A 19,091-nucleotide genomic window follows, 5' to 3' on the forward strand; every position below is an offset into this window, starting at 1 on the left:
GCATGCAATGTGTTAATTATTGAAACTGTCCTACCAATTTGATTTGAAACTGTCTCATTGCTATTTGTTTCTCAATAAAATTATGGAAAAAAAATGAGGAAAGGCCTGTGATGTGCACCTTAGGAGAAGGAAGAGAAAGCTGCAATAACTCCCTCTTAAAAGCTATAATGAAGTAGATGAAGGTGTTACTGCTAAAATCTATTTTTTAAAAAAAAAAACCTGAAAATGTCAGGAATTTTTTCTGAAGGAATTAAAAATGGAAGGTCTAAAATCATTTAAAAAAAAAAAATACAGGGCTGGGGCGATAGCTCAGTAGAATAATTGCCTGCCTGACAAACGCATAGTCCTGAGTTAAACCCTCAGTACCAAGAAGAAAACAAACAAAAAACTGTTAACTGCTAGATCATGAAATCCTGACAGCATCAACATAGAGAGAGGCCCTGGGAGATAGTTCAGTGGAATAAGTGCTTCCCTGGCAAGCGCAAGGACCTGAGTTTAATCCCCAGTTCAGCCAAAAAATAAAACATAGAGAGGCATAGGAATTTTCCCGCACCAGCTGATGGTGCTTTCCTGGATGATCTAGAATTAGAATTCCTACAAGCAGATGTGATACATAAGGGCAGAAGGTAGTTTGCATTAGATACCTACTTCCAGCAATCATTCAAACTAAAAAGAAGCAAGCAAAGGTAGGAGCAGTAGACAGAATGATGTAAGAACAGCAAGATCAAAAGACAAGCATTTAATGGAGTAAAAAACTTCACAATGGGTAACGTTAGAAAAATGAGAAATGAACTTAAGATTATATTATGTATATGTAGCAACTTCCTACAAGTAATGTGGCAGTCATATAGTTCAAAATAGTACCAAAAAATAAAAATTCATAAAGAAAGAAAATCTTAAAATGCAATGAAATAAATGGTTGTAATAAATAAGTAACACACTGGAGTCTAAGATTTCTAACATGAAAACTTTCTGACACTGAAAAAGTATAGGCTTTTAAAATAGGAACAGACAAATTAAACAGGATGGTAGTAAGGGTCAGTAAAGGAATTAAAAACACAAAAGATGAGAATATTTGTTCAAAGGAACTGGACAAAACAACAACAAAATTACTGAGAACTAAGAAAGCTAAAATAAAGCTCTGAAGAGAGTTTTTCACTAAGACTAAACACATACAAACTTTCATTGCCCAGACTGCCAACAGAAAGCCTCTTCTCACTAATATTTACATGTATATCTTCCTACCTTGTAACCATTTTTAAATTTAAAAATTAGTGAAGTTCCCCCCCCCAAGAAAATTAACACACATTCATACAAATACTAAGAGGGGTTGGGGATATAGGTTGGTGGTCTAAGCACTTGCCTGGCAAGCGCAAGGACCTGGGTTCAATGTCTAGTACTGCATGTTATGCAAACGACGCGCCAAGCAGAGCCAGCCACTGATACCAGGCATGGTGGCACATGTTTGTAATTCCAGCACTGGAGAGGCTGAGACAAGAGGATCAGTGCAGTCTGAGCTCCATAGTGAGCCCCAGTACCCAATAAATAAAAGAAAAAAAAAGGATTATTTTAAACAAATACTAAGAAAAGAACTAAAAAATTATGTATATAATACACACACACAAAAAAAAAAAAAGTGAAGTCTTGCACATAAGCCTTAATCTGTACAGAAGAGTAAAGTAGAAGTTGGTAGCACAATCCTGTAACCCCAGCATTTGGAAGTCTCAAGCAGGAGGATTAGTGCAAGATAGAGGTAAGTCTGGGCTACATGGTGAGTTTAAAATCACCCTGGATTACACAAGACCCATGGCTGGAAGTGGTGCAATGCCTGTAAGCCCAGCACCCTGAAAGCATAAGTAGTAAGGTCACTGTGAGTCTAAGGCCAGCCTGGAGTACAAGGAAGTTCAAGGCTTAGCACAGAAGTTAGAAAACTCCTGAGTTCAGGGCCAACCTAAACAATAGAGCAAGACCTTGTCCCAAGAAACAAAGCAGAAAAAAACAAAATCAAGACCCTATCTCAAAAAAGAAAAAAAAAAAAAAATCTGTATTTATAATCCTACTTTGTTTGTTAAAATGTCCAGTGGGAATAAAAAGGGTCTGACCTTTATAAAAATATTTCAAACTCAGAATAAGAGTAGCTGCTTATTCTATCCAGGTTCCAGAAAAATATAAACATTATCCTACTTAGATGTAAACAATAAATCTTATGGGCAGCCACAGAATTGATGCCTTCACTGAAGTAGAAGTAATTAAAGCTAAAAAGTATCACATGAGTGGGATCCTGATCCCATAAGATTAGTGTCCTCATAAGAAGAAACACTGGGAGCTCACTCTCTTTTTGCCATGTTAAGATCCAAAGGAGGATGTCTCCAGCCAAGGGGACAGCCTTCATAGACTTCTAACCAAGTTGGCACCTGTTCTTCGTCTGCCAGTCTTCAAAAGTGTGAGAAAGTAAATTTACACCACCAAATCTACTGTATTTAGCTATGATAGTTTCAACAAACTCAACAATGATGATTTGGAACTGGGAAATAAAAGTGACATTTTAAAGGATCACAATTAAATACTGTTGCCATAGGACCGAAAGATAACTCTTGTGAAGAAGTCAGCCACACAGTAAGCTTAAAAACGACTCACCACACAAAATACTGGAAAAATGTGTGTCTTCTTTAGTAAAGGTTTATTCTGTATAATTTACAATTCATTTAAAAACTATAATACATGAAATAGAGGAGTCTAATGATTAACTCATTATATGATATAAACTCATTTCATAATGTAAGAGCAAATGACTTCTTTACTTATATTTAAAATTATTTCCAACTAATCCTTTATAATAAAATTAAAACTCTTACCGTAACCCATTCCTTTGGTCAAAAGCAGGAGTCATAGAGTTAGGATGTTCTGACATTAGTGCAACAAGTAGCTGTATAACATCCATTAGATTGTCATCCTGTAATTATTTAAGATATTCAAAATAAAAATACAGAAATTACTTGAGTATGAGTATTTCCAAAACAAAAAAAAAATTTCAACTTTAGAAAAATAGACACAACTAAAACACGCTTTGAGCAATTGCTTTTTAATATACACAATCATCTGTAGAACTCAAAATATTCATTATTAAAAAAATTCATTACTAAACAGAAAATTTCTAAATCAAAGCAACAAAATATCTTTGACTGCAATACTAAATCAAGGCTTCTCTAAACCAAAGTCAATATAAACAGTAAACCTGATTTGAGAGTTGTCTTGTTTTTTGTTTGTGAGGGGACTTGTTTTTTGTTTGTTTGTTTTTTAAAGGAATGCTTATACACCAAGATGGGAAAAGAGGGGAAACTCGTTCTTTTTAATCACAGCAAAAATGCAAGCGCCTTTATGCTAATAATTGTTACAAATCAGTTATAAATGTGACAATGGTATGAGCAACAGGTTGTGAAGTAATTTTCTTAACTAATTTGGAATATTTGATTTATCATGTCTCTTAGGAAACAAGCTGTACAACATTTTTGTGAAATGATAATTGGACAGTTCTTAGACATTAATCTGTTACCAATGTAAAAAAGGAAAATGATCCCTAAATCTTTACTGAATCAACATGGCACTAGATGCAGTAAAATTCAGTAACATTTACAGAACATGAGCACAGAAGCTTGCATGAGTTCTGGACTTTAAAAAATTTTCACAAAAATCCTTCACAGCCATTGCTGGGTATTTCATTATGCAGTGTATCATTAGGGCTAGGTTGAGCAATACTGACCCAAAATAAAGGGAAACGGCTATCACAGATTTGATAATCTGGATCCCCTGACTCTATTTTCCTTTGGTATTTCTGAATCTTTGCTACAAAGCTAGTTGAACATGTAATTGTTGCTAAGTAGATGATTTACACCTACACTACAACTTTGGAAAAGTGTCATTTGGAAAACCTGAAACATCCCTGAACTGCTAGACTGACAGAAAACAAAGGATCACTGTGACTTTTAGTTTACGTTTTATATAGTACTTCATTTGCACCTCTAGAGTAAACAAAAGACAAAAACCACAAAAACTGACAGATTACTACACTACCAAATGTCAATTATCACATTTGGTTAAAACAAAATCTAAAAAAAAAAAAAAACACATTACTCAAAAGGAAAACAATCATAATTACTAATGATTTTAAACTACAATTTAATTAAGAAATTTATGCCATTCTTTTATGCCTCAATTATGAAGGATAAGTTTGATCATTAACTGTCAATTATTAATTATTAAAGACAACACCATTCCATATTAAAGCATATATTTCAATTCAAAGGAAATTAAGTATAGTGTGGGAATATAAATTATAATTTTAAATGAAGTGACATGTTATTCCACCAGTCTACAAACTTCAGTTATTTACACCTTAATTTAATAAGATTATTTAAATCAATAATGCCTGGCATATATTGCATTCTTTTTTTTCATATATTGCATTCTAATGATACTAAAATATTACTGCAGGAAAAAAGATCAGCTATGTCAACCTATTTAATTTTCAATCTCCCTTTAATCATATAATATTTTTCCCATAATTTTATTGATAAATAAATAGCAATGAGACAGTTTCAAATCAAATTGGTAGAACAGTTTCAATAATTAACATATTGCATACATTCTTCCTAGTGGTTAATTGCTGTACAAGATGCAGACATGATATCCTATTTACAAACACCATTAGAACAAATCACTCTATTAAGAGAATGTAACTATATCTCTATCCTAACCACTTTGAATACACAGATACAAAATGGGCATTCATCTGTATCCCCTTTTTTCGTTAAGTTCTGTTATTTGAATATTATAGATGTGTAAACAGCAAAATATTCTAAAAGAGTCCAGTAGCCCATAATAGTATTGGGTCATCCGCTTGACTGGCAATGTTAGAAATTGTTGACCTCAGTCCCCTACAGCTCAACATAACAGCATGGCTTTACTTCTTATATTTCGTTTTTATACTTTTCTGCTGGATGGTTAAGACCAAGGTAAAGCAGGACCTATGCAACAAGAGTTGTAGCTTTTGGGTCTGATAAGGTCAGTGAAATCCACTCAGGATTTATCCTGAGATCATGTACCATTGTCAGTGTCAGTCATGTGGATGAGTCACGGTCATTGCTTGGCCAATGTGCTCTCTGTGAAAGCCTGAGAGAATGTTTTCTCTCCATGTGACTCTCCTTAGGCACACTTTACATCATCGATCACTTTCCTCTTTGGCCCCATAATCTCCTTGATCAGAAAATTTGGGACACTACTGAGTGACATGACGTTACAGTACAAGTTCTCATATGTCCTGAGTCTTAATTGACCTTGGAAGGCTAGGGCCAAAATGTTGGCTTTCTTTGTGGCCCTCCTTTTTCTCTAATTTTGGTCTGCAAACTTAGGTTGTTAACCATCCAGAAGACAAGCTTATTGTTATTATCATACAACTTAGGCTGTTAAGCTTAACCTCACTATCTGTCTGCATATCAACCATCTTAGGGATAATATGGAACAGGTATTTTTCATCAAGTATTGATATGTTGAACTTTAAGTCCCTACAGAGTATGATAAAAAAAAAATGTAAAAAATAGAATATATTTTAAAAATAGGCATACAGAATTATATACTCATGTTTACACATAAGTCCAAAAATCTCACCATATACAACCTTGAAGGAGGACAGTCCCACAATATTCCTTTTCCTGTCTCTTGCTTTCCTTCACCACCCCCTTCTTCTTGAACAACCATCTACCCGAGAGACATCATAGCAGCAATTGGCATGTCATAACAAGCAGCCCGTATTCAGAAGACCAGAATGACAGGCACTCCAAGCATGAAACTACTATTAAATCATATAATTTTAAGTTCCATTACAAATGAGCTATTTAACTTAACATTTAAATCTGCAAAATCCGTGGGAAGACTATTTCATTTTAAAATCCAATTGTTGAGCCAGTCAAATAGCTCAGCGATTAAAGCGCCTTTCAATTCCAAAGCCTGCCGTGCTGGGCCCACCCCTGGGGTGTGCTAAAATAGGCAATTGAGACTGGGCCTGGAGGCATGCGCCTGTTATCCCAGCTCTTGGGAGCCTGCCAATCTACTACTGAGACCCTGAACACCCTGTGGATGCTTCCCTAAAAACAAAACAAAACAAAAATTAAAAATCCAATTGTTTCTAACATTAAGAAATGTATTTTTCCATTTGCATGGAAATAGACTGTAGTATGCACTGGTATTATTAATTCAATGAAATCTAATAATATTTAAAGCATGTTTCATAGTTATTAGAGCCACATAATAACCTATTCGGGAACTAGATCTTGGGACATTAAAATGAAGCTTATAAACATCTTAATTCTTAAGTAGGCACATTTATCCTTCATTATAGATAGCTAGATAGAGTGAAGATTGGACTTTTTTACTGGGTAAGGGACCCAATAATGTAGATTAAAATAATAAATTCCTAAAATAAGAAATTCAAATCTTACCTCATGCATAGTTAGTAGGTAATTAAGAATGGCCTGCAGTTCATCTTCCTTTACTCCAGAATCCTTCAGAAATATAATACAAGTATACTGTATGCTCACACATGAAAACATTTTTAAAAGGGAAACTACACACAAAGATCAGTCAAGCTGGTCAACTACTATAAATACAAAAAATAGAGCAGCTGAGTATGAAAGAAGGATAGAATGCTGGAAACCAGCCTGATAGAACTACAGTGTAGGTTCAAGACCAGCCTAGGGTACAAACCAAGGACCTACCTGAAATATTCCCCCAAAACTTGATAATATAAAATATAAATTTAAAACTAAAGTTTAAGGAAACACTAAAGATATGCCATGCTTTATAAAAATCAAAGGAGATTTGACATCCATCTATTTTCCATACCTTCTTTGAAAGCCTACTTAATAATGCTATAGAATTCCAAAGTAGGCAAAAAAATATATAGCTCAGTGGATTAAAGCGCCTGCTTAGGGGCTGGGGTTCGACTCCCCAGCCCAGCATGTGCTGAGACAGCAATTAAGACCCCACTGGCACCCGCCTGTAATTCCAGCTCTTGGGAAGCTATAAACAGGCAGATCAGAGTCCAATCTAGTAGTGAGACCCTGAAAACCCTGTAGACTCTGACCTAAAAATACAATAAATAAATAAAGTTATGATAAAAAGTTTATACCCATACCAACAGAAGGAAATTTTTACCCATTTAAAATGTAATTTGGATGGGGCTGGAGAGATGGCTCAGTGGTCTAAAGCACCTACTTAGAACAAGCTTGGCAAAGCACAGGGACCGCGGTTCAATCCCCCAGCACCACATGCCAGCCAGCCCCGCCCCCAGGTGGGCTGAGCTGGCCACACACACACACAATGAATAAATAAATAAAATTCAAAAAAAATAAAAAAAAAATAAATAAATAAAATGTAATTTGGAGAATAAAACAAACAGTGTAGCTAACAAGATAAGATGTCAAGTAACTAAAACTAAAATAGTAATTTCACTGGAGAAAAAATCACTGAACTTAAAAAAAAAAAAAAAAAAAATAGGCCAGGGAGATAGCTCAGTGGAATAAGTGCCTGCCTGGCAAGCGCAAGGTCCTGAGTTTGATCCCTGGTACCGAAAAAAAAAAAAAAAAAAATCACTGAACTTTTAAATTTGAGCTCAGTGTGAAACTTTTAACTGACTCCAGCAACATTTTAATCATAAAACAGGCTGGGGAAATAGCTAAGCAGTCTAAGAGCCTGCCTGACAAACACAAGGACCTGGGTTTGATCCCCAATAGCACATGCTATGCTGATCCTGGAACCCTGAATGAACTGTGCCAGCCCCCAGAAACAGGTGTGGTGGCGCACACCTCTAATCCCAGCACTGAGGAGACTGAAACAGGAGGATCACTATGAGTCCAAGCTGTGTAACAAGATCCTGTACCAAATAAGTAAAAGATTAAAAATAAAATTTATTTTAAAAAATCGTAGGGGCAAAAAGAATAAAAATAAATAAATAAATAAAATCGTAGGGGCCTGGGAGATGGTTCAGTGGAATAAGCACTTCCCTGGCAAGCGCAAGGGTCTGAGTTCAATCCCCGGTTCCACAAAAAAAGAACAAAAAAAAAAAAATCGTAAAACAAAGCTTCAATCTCAAACACAGATATTCACTAATTGGTTCACTTGACATCATCTATGTGACAGCTAAATGTAACATAAACAATATCAAATCAAATATCAGAAAATAGTGAAGAAAGTAGTAGCAAAATGCTTTCTTTAAAGATAATATTAAATTTTACTTTACCTATAAAAGAATGCAAAAGGACAAAATCTGCTCACTCCTAAAGGCTGACAAACCAATTTGACACATTTATGTAAGAATGGTAATTATCAGACAGAACCTCCTGTCAGGTACACAGAGCCCCTCAAAAATGAAAGCTCCTTTAGGAGTTCTCTGTTGGTCACGGTCTCACCAGTGCCAAGAACACTATCTACTATTTAAAAGAAACTCAGAAAGAATGAATACACTTGAGATCTCCTAGGAACTTATATAACATATTACCATTAGCAGTCTCAAATTCTGCTGTAGATTATATCTATATATGCTCAATAGAATAAAAACTTAAAAGCACAAATGGGAACACTTTTCAAAGAATTTTCCAATGTGTACTGTTACTATCAATAAATAAACTAAGACTGTGTTTTATGTAAAATTATCAGCTACAATATACAGCACACTAAGAAATATGATAAGAAATATGAACTCACCTTCATCACTAACTGCTTAATGAACATCAACAAGAATGCTCGTAGAGATAGTATTTCTTTTTTATTAGGTCGTGGGCCATCTTTTAAAAAATACAAATATGCATTTACTATTTCAAAGGCCGCAAAGTTAAGTAATAAAATTCTCATTCTCAATGGGTTTTCCATTTATTTTTAAGGAACACAAAGGTCAGTTTTCTAACAATGACCATCCATTTGACACTTTTAAAGCTACACAATCTCATAGGCAACTGAATACATACAGAGGAGATTATATGTAACATACAATAAAGAAGTTTATCTTTTAGAGAGGATTCCAAACACACACAAAGGAATTGACAAAATTTACAATATACACTTGTATTTTGTTTTTTAAACTATTGAAAATATCATTAAGTGAAATTAATCAGACCCCCATGTCAAACATTGTATTGTCTCCTTAGTATAAGAACCTGAAAGAGTAAAATCTGAAGCGCACAATATGTTAGCAGGAAGGTTTGAATAATTGTACTGTGAATTTCTGCTGATATATGAAAAGGAGCATAGGGGCCGGGGAGATGACTCAGTGGAATAAGCGCTTCCCTGGCAAGCGCAAGGGCCTGAGTTCAATCCCCGGTTCCGTCAAAAAAAATTTAAAAAAAAGAAAAGGAGCAGTTAATGCTTAGGGTTTTTTTTTTTTTTTTTTTTTTTTTTTTTTTTTTTTTTTTTTTTTTTTTTTTTTTTTTTTTGGTCTTCTTTCATTTTTTTTTTCTCTTCTTAATTTCTTATAACTTTCTTTTTCATTGTTTTCTTTTTCCAATTTTGCATGCAAAAATCTGGTAATCCAAAGAACTAATTTGAAGAAAACATTTATGCAATACAACAAATACTGTCGAATTCATATTATTTTGTTTAATGAAATTTTGTACCATTTGCAATTTTTCCTTATTACTATTTTGGATTCTCTTTAAAAAATAAAGAATAAATTTTAAAAATGTGGACCTTCAGAAACATTAAACCCAAGCCATAGCTACACATAAATAACAAATGTGCAAAGAAAAAAAAAAAAGTAACAAGTTTATAAAAAAGTAAAACCATAAACCTGAACAATGATATACATATACTCAATATGAAAACTAATTTTTCCAATGTTAGTCATGGAATATGCTATTTTACAATTTTCAAAAAGCATACTCTGCAAAATACTGTCAGTGAAAAAGGGAAACATTATGGCTACTACCTCTAACATCTATGCTTGGGAAAATCCTTGGTCACACATGGCTCACATTAAGTCCATTTTCATGTCTCAAACATGTAATTCCCAAATAGAAAGCTTTGAAACCAAATACCCATTGTTCCAAGATCCTAAGTTAGGTACATGTTTGCCTCATATAAATCCCCCAGTAATCACTATTTACAGCTTTGTTCCTAGACCACCAAGGCACAAGACCACCATGACCTTGAACTGATCAATTAAAATAGAAGGAAAATTGTTCAAAATTTGTTCCACATGATGATTTGTAGACAAAGAACAAGCTTAAGAATCTGAAAGAACCATGGGGTTTGTCCAGCGCTCTCATTTGAAGTACAGGACTTTCCCAAGGTCACCGATTATCATATGAAAGCTAGGATACAAAACCAGCATGCAGGACGGTATAGAATACAACAAGAGAACCGTGATACTGGTGTCAGAGATCTAACCTGGCTCCCCATCTGCCATACCCTTGCTGGCCTGAAAAAATCATAAAACTTCTCTTTGTCCTTGCACCTATCTAAATTACAGATACCATGTTCTCTAAGGATCAAATTATTTTATTTTGAAGGTGACAGAACAATTGTGTATAAATGTGAAATGTGTCTCTGTAAGGCACTAAATGGCCAAAGCCTGAGACCACAATGAGATCGCATGCTTTTGGCTCCCCAGCACCTATTTCCTACTGTCAAGCAGCAGCCCTTCAGTTTGATAAAGGAGCTAAACCCAGTCTCACTCTCACACAATGTTGGAGTGGAGAGGAGAGACCTCCCACTCCAGGCAATCAATATGATAACTGCCATAGAGAAGGGCAGAAGTGATAACAGCCAAGAGAGAAGAAGAACTAGACAAATTAGGCCCAGCAGCCATGTTCTGAACACCTGTACCACACTGTTCCCAAAGTGATATGCCACTTTATATCAGCTGATTAATTCTCTCTTTTGGCACAGCCAGTCTGAAGCAGATTTTGGCAAAAGTTAAAGTAGCCCCTGCCATGAATTCCCCCCACGATGAATGGGAGGATAATAATCCTTACAGCTAGTCCTGATCATGAAAGAAAACAATTACCAAAACTTTATAATTTCCTATCATTATTAAAGCAAGTAACCATACTTCAGCAAGAAATCTCCACCTGTCAAAATACTCTTTTCATGCCAGGGAGATAGCTCAGCAGCATGAGTGCCTGCCTGGCAAGCACAAGGTCCTGATTTCAATACCCAATACAAAAAATAAAAATAAAAAATACTCTTTTCAATAAATCTTGTGATAAATAATCTCAGCACCAGTAACAACAACTAATTAAAAATGTGTCTCTATTTGTAGTGACCTACAATTTACTATCCCAGTCATACTTGTTCCCCAAACACTTCATACAAGGACAAATAGTTCTCCCATGATAGTAGCAAGTTATTAACCTTTGAAAACTATAATTTGGAAAAAACTGTTAAAATTATCAATGAGATAGATTAAGATAAAGTTTGCAATAATGAAATTTAGAAAAACTTTGCAGATAATAAGACTATCAATTTACACACAGAGGCGACACACCTAATCCTTTGGGTGTGATCCCACTTCGATCCTGAGGGTTCACTGCCCAGTAGTAGTACTTCAGCGTGTGCATGATGAGAAGCACTGTTCCCACTCTCCGGATGGTATTATATATGTTGACAGTCCCGATGAATTCAGTGGACAGATAAGTATAAAGCATCACCTGAACCTACAGAATCAAAATGAAGAGCTTAATTTAGGAAACTCATCAGTATTTTACTCTAGTCTAGTAATACCCTCAGACTACTGTATGTGCATCATACCTGTTCCAAAAAGTGCAATTCAGAGCTAGACATAACGCCATGTCAAGTTATGTTAACCACTGACATACAGCACATATAATTCCTAAAAAGCCAAACCAGCAATTATAAGGCATATACTACTCCAAAATATATCAATTTTTGTAGCATTATTCCATGGAAATGACTCTGATTTCTAGTTAGCAATCAACTCCTTATGAACAATATAACATGTTTATAAGAAATTTACTACTTATGCTATGCATAGTTATTTTTAAGAGTGAGAGTTTTTCTCTGTTATTTTAGGACAAAGGAGCTATCCCACCACTGCAGATCTGATACAAAGCTTCAGCTAAATTACTGCTTAAAGGAGCCGGGGAGATGGCTCAGTAGAATAAGCTCTTCCCTGGCAAGCACAAGGGCCTGAGTTCAATCCCCAGTTCCGCCAAAAAAATAAATAAATAAATAAGTAAATAGCTGTTCAAAACACTTAATCAACATTGGCTAGGACATATAGCAGCACGAATATCAAGGCTGCTAGTGTTTAACTCTCCTGCTAAAATCACAAACTTTCCATTGTACCAGCAGAGAAAGTATTTTATAAACTGAATGTATTTTGTACACTCTCCCTCTGACATACCAAACTCTTCTCCAGTCCATTTATATCTGAATGTTTATGTAGACATTGAGATCTTCATCTGGAACTATGTAAAATATTTCAGTGCTATTCAGGAATTTTATTCATTCTGTTTGGTTTCCTAATACTAGAGATTGAACCCAGGGCCTGTGCACTGAGCTACATCCCCAGCCCTTTATCTTTTGAGACAGGGTCTCAGTAAGTTGCCCAGGCAGAACTTGAATTTCCAAGCCTCCTGCCTCAACGTCCCAGAGTGCTAGATTAGAGGCATATACTACCATGCCCATCCAGAAATTTTCCTAAAGACCAAAAAATTAAGTAAATATCTTTCAGATGCTCTACAAATAAAGAAGGGTAAATGACTTTAAAAATCAATAGCTATCTTATGCAGTTTAAAGGTGGTAGGAAAATTCTGAATCACTTAAAACCAGGGCTTGGAAGAATACTGTACTTTAAAAAACCATACAAGTGCTAAGACCCACAGATTTCCTGAAAGATAATTTTTTGATGAAGCTACTACTCTTAAGTGGGCAGGTCCAATCTATTTGTCACTAAAGCAATATAACACTTTCTATGACACAGTTTAAATTATAACCACATTATTTGTTATTCAGCAAATACTTGCATCTATCTATAGGGCAGTACTATACTATGAAAACCCACAACAGAGATACCATCTCTCAGTAGCTGAAATACAGTTGGTGACTGAAATAAAAGATTTCTCTAAATCTACAACGAGGAGTTGGTGAAAGAGCTCAGCAGCAGCACAAGCACCTGCCCGGCAAGCACAAGGTCCTGAGTTCAATCTCTGGTAGTAAATAAATAAATAAATCTTGAAGAAAGATTCTCAGACCTAAACATAGTTTATCCCTAAAAGGAAAACATTTAAAAAAAAAAAAAAAAAATGATGTTGTGGCATAAGTGCCTGCCTGGCAGGTGCAAGGTCCTAAGTTTGATCCCCAGTACTACATGCCAGGCTGGCCCTGCAACACCTGGCACCCCGTTCCAGCCCCAGAACCAGGCATGGTGGTGCACATGTGTAATCCCAACACTGGAGAGACTGAGATAAGAGGAGTACTACAAGTCCAAACTGCATAGTGAGACCCTATACAAAAAAAAAAAAAAAAACCTAACATCTAAATCACAACCCACCTTAATGCAATCAAAATCTGGGGTAAAATAGTAGAATCTTATTTTTGTTTTTTAAAACCTCCTCTAGTTGGTTCTACAAGTCGCCACAACTGACAATAACTGCTCTAAAGAAACCTTTTGGTATCTGCCTATCTATTGAGGATATGAGTTTCTAACACTGTAAGATATAGAAAAGGTAAACTGAAATGAAGGCTTAAAGGTTGAGAAGTGACTACTTCATTCTGAAATCAATGAGAAACAGAAGTTTGAGAGCTAAGAAATGATCTGATGAAGATTAAAAATGCATATAAATTCAGGCAGAAAAAGTGATAAATTGGTCAAGGAAATAGAAAACTAGAGAAAGTCTGTTGAGAATAATAGTGCAGTAAAAGAATACTGAAAAGAATTTAATAGCAATATATAGAGATGAAGGAAGGTGCAGAACTGAAGATTAAACCAATCATAAACAAATCTTCCTTCAGTTACTCATTATACAGGTATGGTCTCACAAGACTTACACTCTGTGAAGACAACAATAAAGTTTACCTTGTTCTCCACCCTACCCACACTGCCCAGTACAAACTAATCACTTAATATTTGAGTAAACAAAGGCCGACTATACACAAAATATTGTATTTCCTGCTAGGTCACCAAAATAATAATCTCTGACCAGATCTAAGATAAGTGAAATTTATAAATCACTGTTTGCTTCCCTTTCCAAATGGAATGGTTGATTCCTACATTCCTGCCTTCAACTTTAGTAACCAGAGCTTATTCATCTGAAGCCAAGGATGAGCCCCTCATCTACAGATGTTCCTTCCAAGACTGAGCCCAGTCGTGCACATTATGTTATACTTTTTTTTTTTTTAAAGAGTGCCTTACCACTCTGGAAAATTACATGACCTTCCTGTCCCACGAATTTTGAGTCTGCCTTTTGTTATAACTTCCTTTATAATAAAGTTAAAGTAAAACCTCATGGATACAGAAAGCAGACGGCTGAAACATAAGGAAAATTTAATAATACCAAATTAATTACAAATTCTAAAAAGGAAATTAAGAAAAGTTATTTAAAAGTAGAAGGTGATAAACAAGTGTAAAAAAAGAAAAAAACAGTATAGTAATATTAGGGATCTAAAGAAATCATGATGAAAATTTTAAAATATTTCTGTACAACTAAGTATCTAATAAGAAGTTTCCTGACTACTTTAACAGAAACAGGATGCCTTACAAATATGCTGATTAGTAAGACAAAACGTGTCTAGTAAAAAGTTTTGAAAGTAACATGAAACAATCTTAAAAAGAAATAAGACTTTAGGGTCAAGAAAGAGAAGGAGGTCAAATTTAACTTTGAGATAAAAAGCTACAACCTCCAGCTGCCTCCTCTGATTATTTCCAAATGGCAAACAGAGTCAGCAGCTGTTTTTCTCTTTAACATTTGAAAACCCCAGCTGAACAGAAGATATTATGACTCTAGAAAAGCAAATCTGGAGCCATTTTCTTCTGTCAACCAAAATACATACATGCCATTCCAACGTAAACAATAATAGACACAGCAAGTGCATGAAAAGGGATGGGGGTGTCGGTATGAAATAGCATAGCTTCTAAAAAAAACCTTAAATACGATGGAAATAATTATACAATGTAATAAAAACTGCTCTTTTTCCTTTTTTTTTTTTGCAGAACCAGGGATTGAACTCAGGCCCTTGCACTTGCCAGGCAAGCACTTATTCAACTGAGCCATCTCCCCAGCCCCAAAGCTGCTCTTTTTCAAGTTCTGCTTAAGCACCACATTTTCAATACAATTTAATATAATATCAAGATTTATAAAGTATTTTATTCATATACTTTTCAACAAATTCATTTATATTCACATAGAAATAACTGGTCTTTCTTGTTTATAGTGATTAAAAAATTGTATAAATAGAACATGTCTTTAAATGATTAAATTAGTCTATCATTCCTTTTGGGAAAGGAAACATTTCAGCTGAACCTGTAAGAATGAAACTCGTTACAAGGCTACAGGATAAATCCCGAGAGTACTTGGCTGACCTTATCAGATACAAAAGTTACATTTCTTGTTATATAAGTCTTGCTTTATCTTGGTCTTAACCATCCAGCAGAAAAGTATAAAAACGAGGTATATAAAGTAAAGCCTTATTAATATGATGAGCTGTAAAAGGCTCAAGTCAGTAACTTCTGAGGATAACCCACTAATATTATAGACTGCTAGACAATGTTAGATTGTTTAGTTGAATTCAACACCTATACTACTTAGATGCCAATAGAATATTCACCTCTGACAGGACAAAAAAAAAAGATACAAAGGAAAGATCATTTTGTATTTATATATACAAAATAGTTAGGATAAATTTACAGCTACTTTCACTTAATGAGAAGAAAGAGGTGTACTAACAGTGTTTGGACAGACTATCCTGTCTGCTTCTTGTACTATGGATAACCACTAAGAAGATAACAATGTACAGTGTACTGATTATCAAAACTGTCCTATTAATCAGCTGTGAAACTGTCTCATTCATATTTAATACTCAATAAAATTTTTTTAAATAAAGTTTTTGTCTATAAAAAAAAAGAATAAAACTTGTGAGTTGACCAAGTTGGCAGAAGAAATGGGAAATGGGGAAAGCAGGGAAAGGTGTTTCAGACTCAAACTATGTCTACATATTTGCAATAAACAGAGATCAGCTACTAGGAAACACAATGAAACTGCCCAACTTTGATTTGCACTTTTAATGAACAAAACTTCCCTCAAATAACACATTATTTGATTCAATATGAGAAACAAAGATCCAATTTTTAAAGCTCCATTTTTTAAAAACATTGATTTATGTTTTTGTGAAAAACATACACTAAACACAAAGTTGCAAATTTTCCTGAAAACCAAAGTACATTAAAAAAAGGTCATCTGCTGACCTTATAATTACATATAAAAGTATTAGAGAAAACACTCGTAATTCTCACTTCTCAAGCACAAAAAAGTCAGCAAAGACAGTAAAACAAAATCTACAAGATACCGTGGCTGGGGTATGAATCCATATGGCAGGATTAAGAAGAATGTGGTCACACAACTGCTTGAGTAGGGGCATCCCATCATGTAGATTGCTAAGATACTTTGAAAACGCAAGGCAAAGTTCAAGTACTCCTCTGCTGACATGGGATTTGGAAGACTGCAAAGAAAAGTAATTTAAAGGTCACTACCAATTCAAAGGCAAGGTAAATAAATTATAGGTTGTCAACACCAGAAAAATAGAGGCCCACAGTCTATGCTCCAAGTTAAAGATGGCATGAGGCTCTGCCATAATTCTTGAACAGGGGAACTCAGGCAAAGTTAAAGGACAAAATGTTTTTCTAAACAACTTTTTGTGACCAAGGAGACATATATACAAGCAAAATTTCTTAACCACTTAGAAGAACAAGTACATGTCCCGCAAATTACAAATTAAAAACCTGAGACATGTCTTACTTTACCTTTTCGAGACTATATCCTATGACTAAGAAGCCCTTACAGGCAAGCATCTGCTCCTGCATAGCAATTGAGTTCTTCAACAGCTCCATGACAAAAGCCAGCAGGGTTGAACTACAATAAGAAAAAAGACAATGAAAATATTCAATGATAGGAATGAAGCCTTCCACTTACCTTAATAAGAAAGTCTCCCTTTTAGAAATGGTGATGAAGGTCATCAGTACAGATCCACAGCACCACCAACCAAAAAACAAACAAAAAAATTCCACTAAAACTACTCCCAAAATTCTTTCAAAATGATTTTTCTTTTTTTTAAAAAAGGGTCTCACTATGTAGTTCAGGCTGACCTTGAACTCACTATGTAGCCCTGGCAATCCTCAAACTCATAAACTCATAGCGATCCTCCTGCCTCAGCCTTTCAAGTGCTGATATTACAGGCATGTACCACCACACCCGGCTAAAATCAACTTTCTAATGTAGGATTCACTCACATACTTATAAAAGTGCATGCATTAGAAACAATATGACATATATGCCCTGTACTGAGAAAAATGAACATCCTAAAACAAGAAGTAAACATATACTAAGGACTTGAAAGAATTTGTTATCATTTAGATAAGCAAATACATTCAATTTTGAAAAGTTAGGAGCCAAAAGGAGGGAAAGGTAAAGTAAACTGTTTAAATTCTCAAAACACAATAGGGCTCCAGACTGGAGTAATGTGAATTGAGCAGAAAGCGTATGGAGGGCTGAGGAGACAGCTCGGTGGTCTAAGTGCATGGCTGGCAAATGCAAGGACCCAGGTTCAATCTCTGGTATTGCATGCCATGCTGGCCTCAAAACCGGGCATAGAGGGGCCGGGGAAATGGCTCAGTAGAATAAACTCTTCCTGGCAAGCGCAAGGTTCTGAGTTCAATCCCTGGTTCCACAAAAAAAAAAAAAAAAAAAAAAAAAAAACTGGGCACAGTGGCACAGGCTTGTAATCCCAGCAGTGGGAAAGCTGAGGTAGGAGTATCACTATGTTCACTATTCAACAGAAAAATCATGATTTTCCAGACAGTCTTGACTTTTAAAAGTAAACAGGAGCTACAATCATGCTCTACTACATCAATGTTCAGAGATACCATAAAAGGAAAAAAGTAAGATGACCTGGGCTCTGAGAGGTTCCCACAAACAAAGGGAGAACAAGGCTAGAAGGCAACCTCCTTTTTCAGAATCAACTCTACAACAGAGGAAACAAAATCTGCCAAATATACAATCTAATTTTTTAATTAGACAAAATTACCAAAGATGACACCATTACAAACTCTGAATTTCAGTTATCCACATAAATGATTAATTTTTTAAAAAAACTAAATTCCGGCCGGGGAGATGGCTCAGTGGAATAAGCGCTTCCCTGGCAAGTACAAGGGCCTGAGTTCAATCCCCGGTTCTGATAAAAAAACTAAATTCCTGTACAACTCTAAATTTTGGAAATAACCCAAAAGTCTATAAACCGAAGAATGGATAAAAATGATGTGGTATTTTTATACAATGAAATACTACTCAGTTCTAAAGAAAAACTCAAGGCTTTTATAGGTAAATGGATGCAACTAGAGACTATGCTAATAAGTGAAATGAATCATAATTGTATGCATAAATATCATATTGTTTCCTTAGTGTAAGAAACTGAAAGGGTACAGGGTTCGGTCCCCAGGCCTCAGGTCTGCCAAGCCAACCCCACCCCCAGGGTGTGCTGAAATGGTGATTGAGACTGGGCGTGGTGGTACCAGCCTGCAATCCCAGCTCTTGGGAGGTTGTAAACAGGCAGAACACTATGAGTCCTTCGGATCTAGTAGTGAGATCCAAAACACTCTGTATACCCTTCCCTAAAACACACACACACAAAAAAAATTAAGAAACTGAAAGTATAAATAAGATCCACCAGGTAGAGCCAGGGAGATAACTCAGTAGACTAAGCACTTGCCTGGCAAGCACAAGGGCCTGAGTTCAAACCATAGTTTTTTTGTTTTTTTTTTTTAAGTTTTTAATATTTATTTATTTATTTGTGTGTGTGTGTGTGTGTGTGTG

The 19,091-nt window shown here is 35.3% G+C and overlaps 1 protein-coding gene across 3 annotated transcripts in view; it reads right to left on the reverse strand.

The window, feature by feature from the left end:
* The window catches only part of Lrba (LPS responsive beige-like anchor protein), a 752,085-nt gene that overhangs the window by 593,789 nt on the left and 139,205 nt on the right, over positions 1-19,091 (reverse strand). For all 3 annotated transcript variants that reach the window (XM_004638688.2, XM_023723655.1, XM_023723656.1), the window contains exons 11-16: positions 17,027-17,135; positions 16,573-16,725; positions 11,534-11,702; positions 8,758-8,837; positions 6,495-6,557; positions 2,856-2,953 (exon numbers count right to left, since the gene is read on the reverse strand). In XM_004638688.2, the coding sequence (XP_004638745.1) occupies positions 2,856-2,953; positions 6,495-6,557; positions 8,758-8,837; positions 11,534-11,702; positions 16,573-16,725; positions 17,027-17,135 (672 nt within the window). The remainder of the gene's footprint in view (positions 1-2,855; positions 2,954-6,494; positions 6,558-8,757; positions 8,838-11,533; positions 11,703-16,572; positions 16,726-17,026; positions 17,136-19,091) is intronic.

Source organism: Octodon degus, unplaced genomic scaffold (genome assembly GCF_000260255.1).
Source record: "Octodon degus isolate 3935 unplaced genomic scaffold, OctDeg1.0 scaffold00101, whole genome shotgun sequence".
Taxonomy (NCBI): domain Eukaryota; kingdom Metazoa; phylum Chordata; class Mammalia; order Rodentia; family Octodontidae; genus Octodon; species Octodon degus.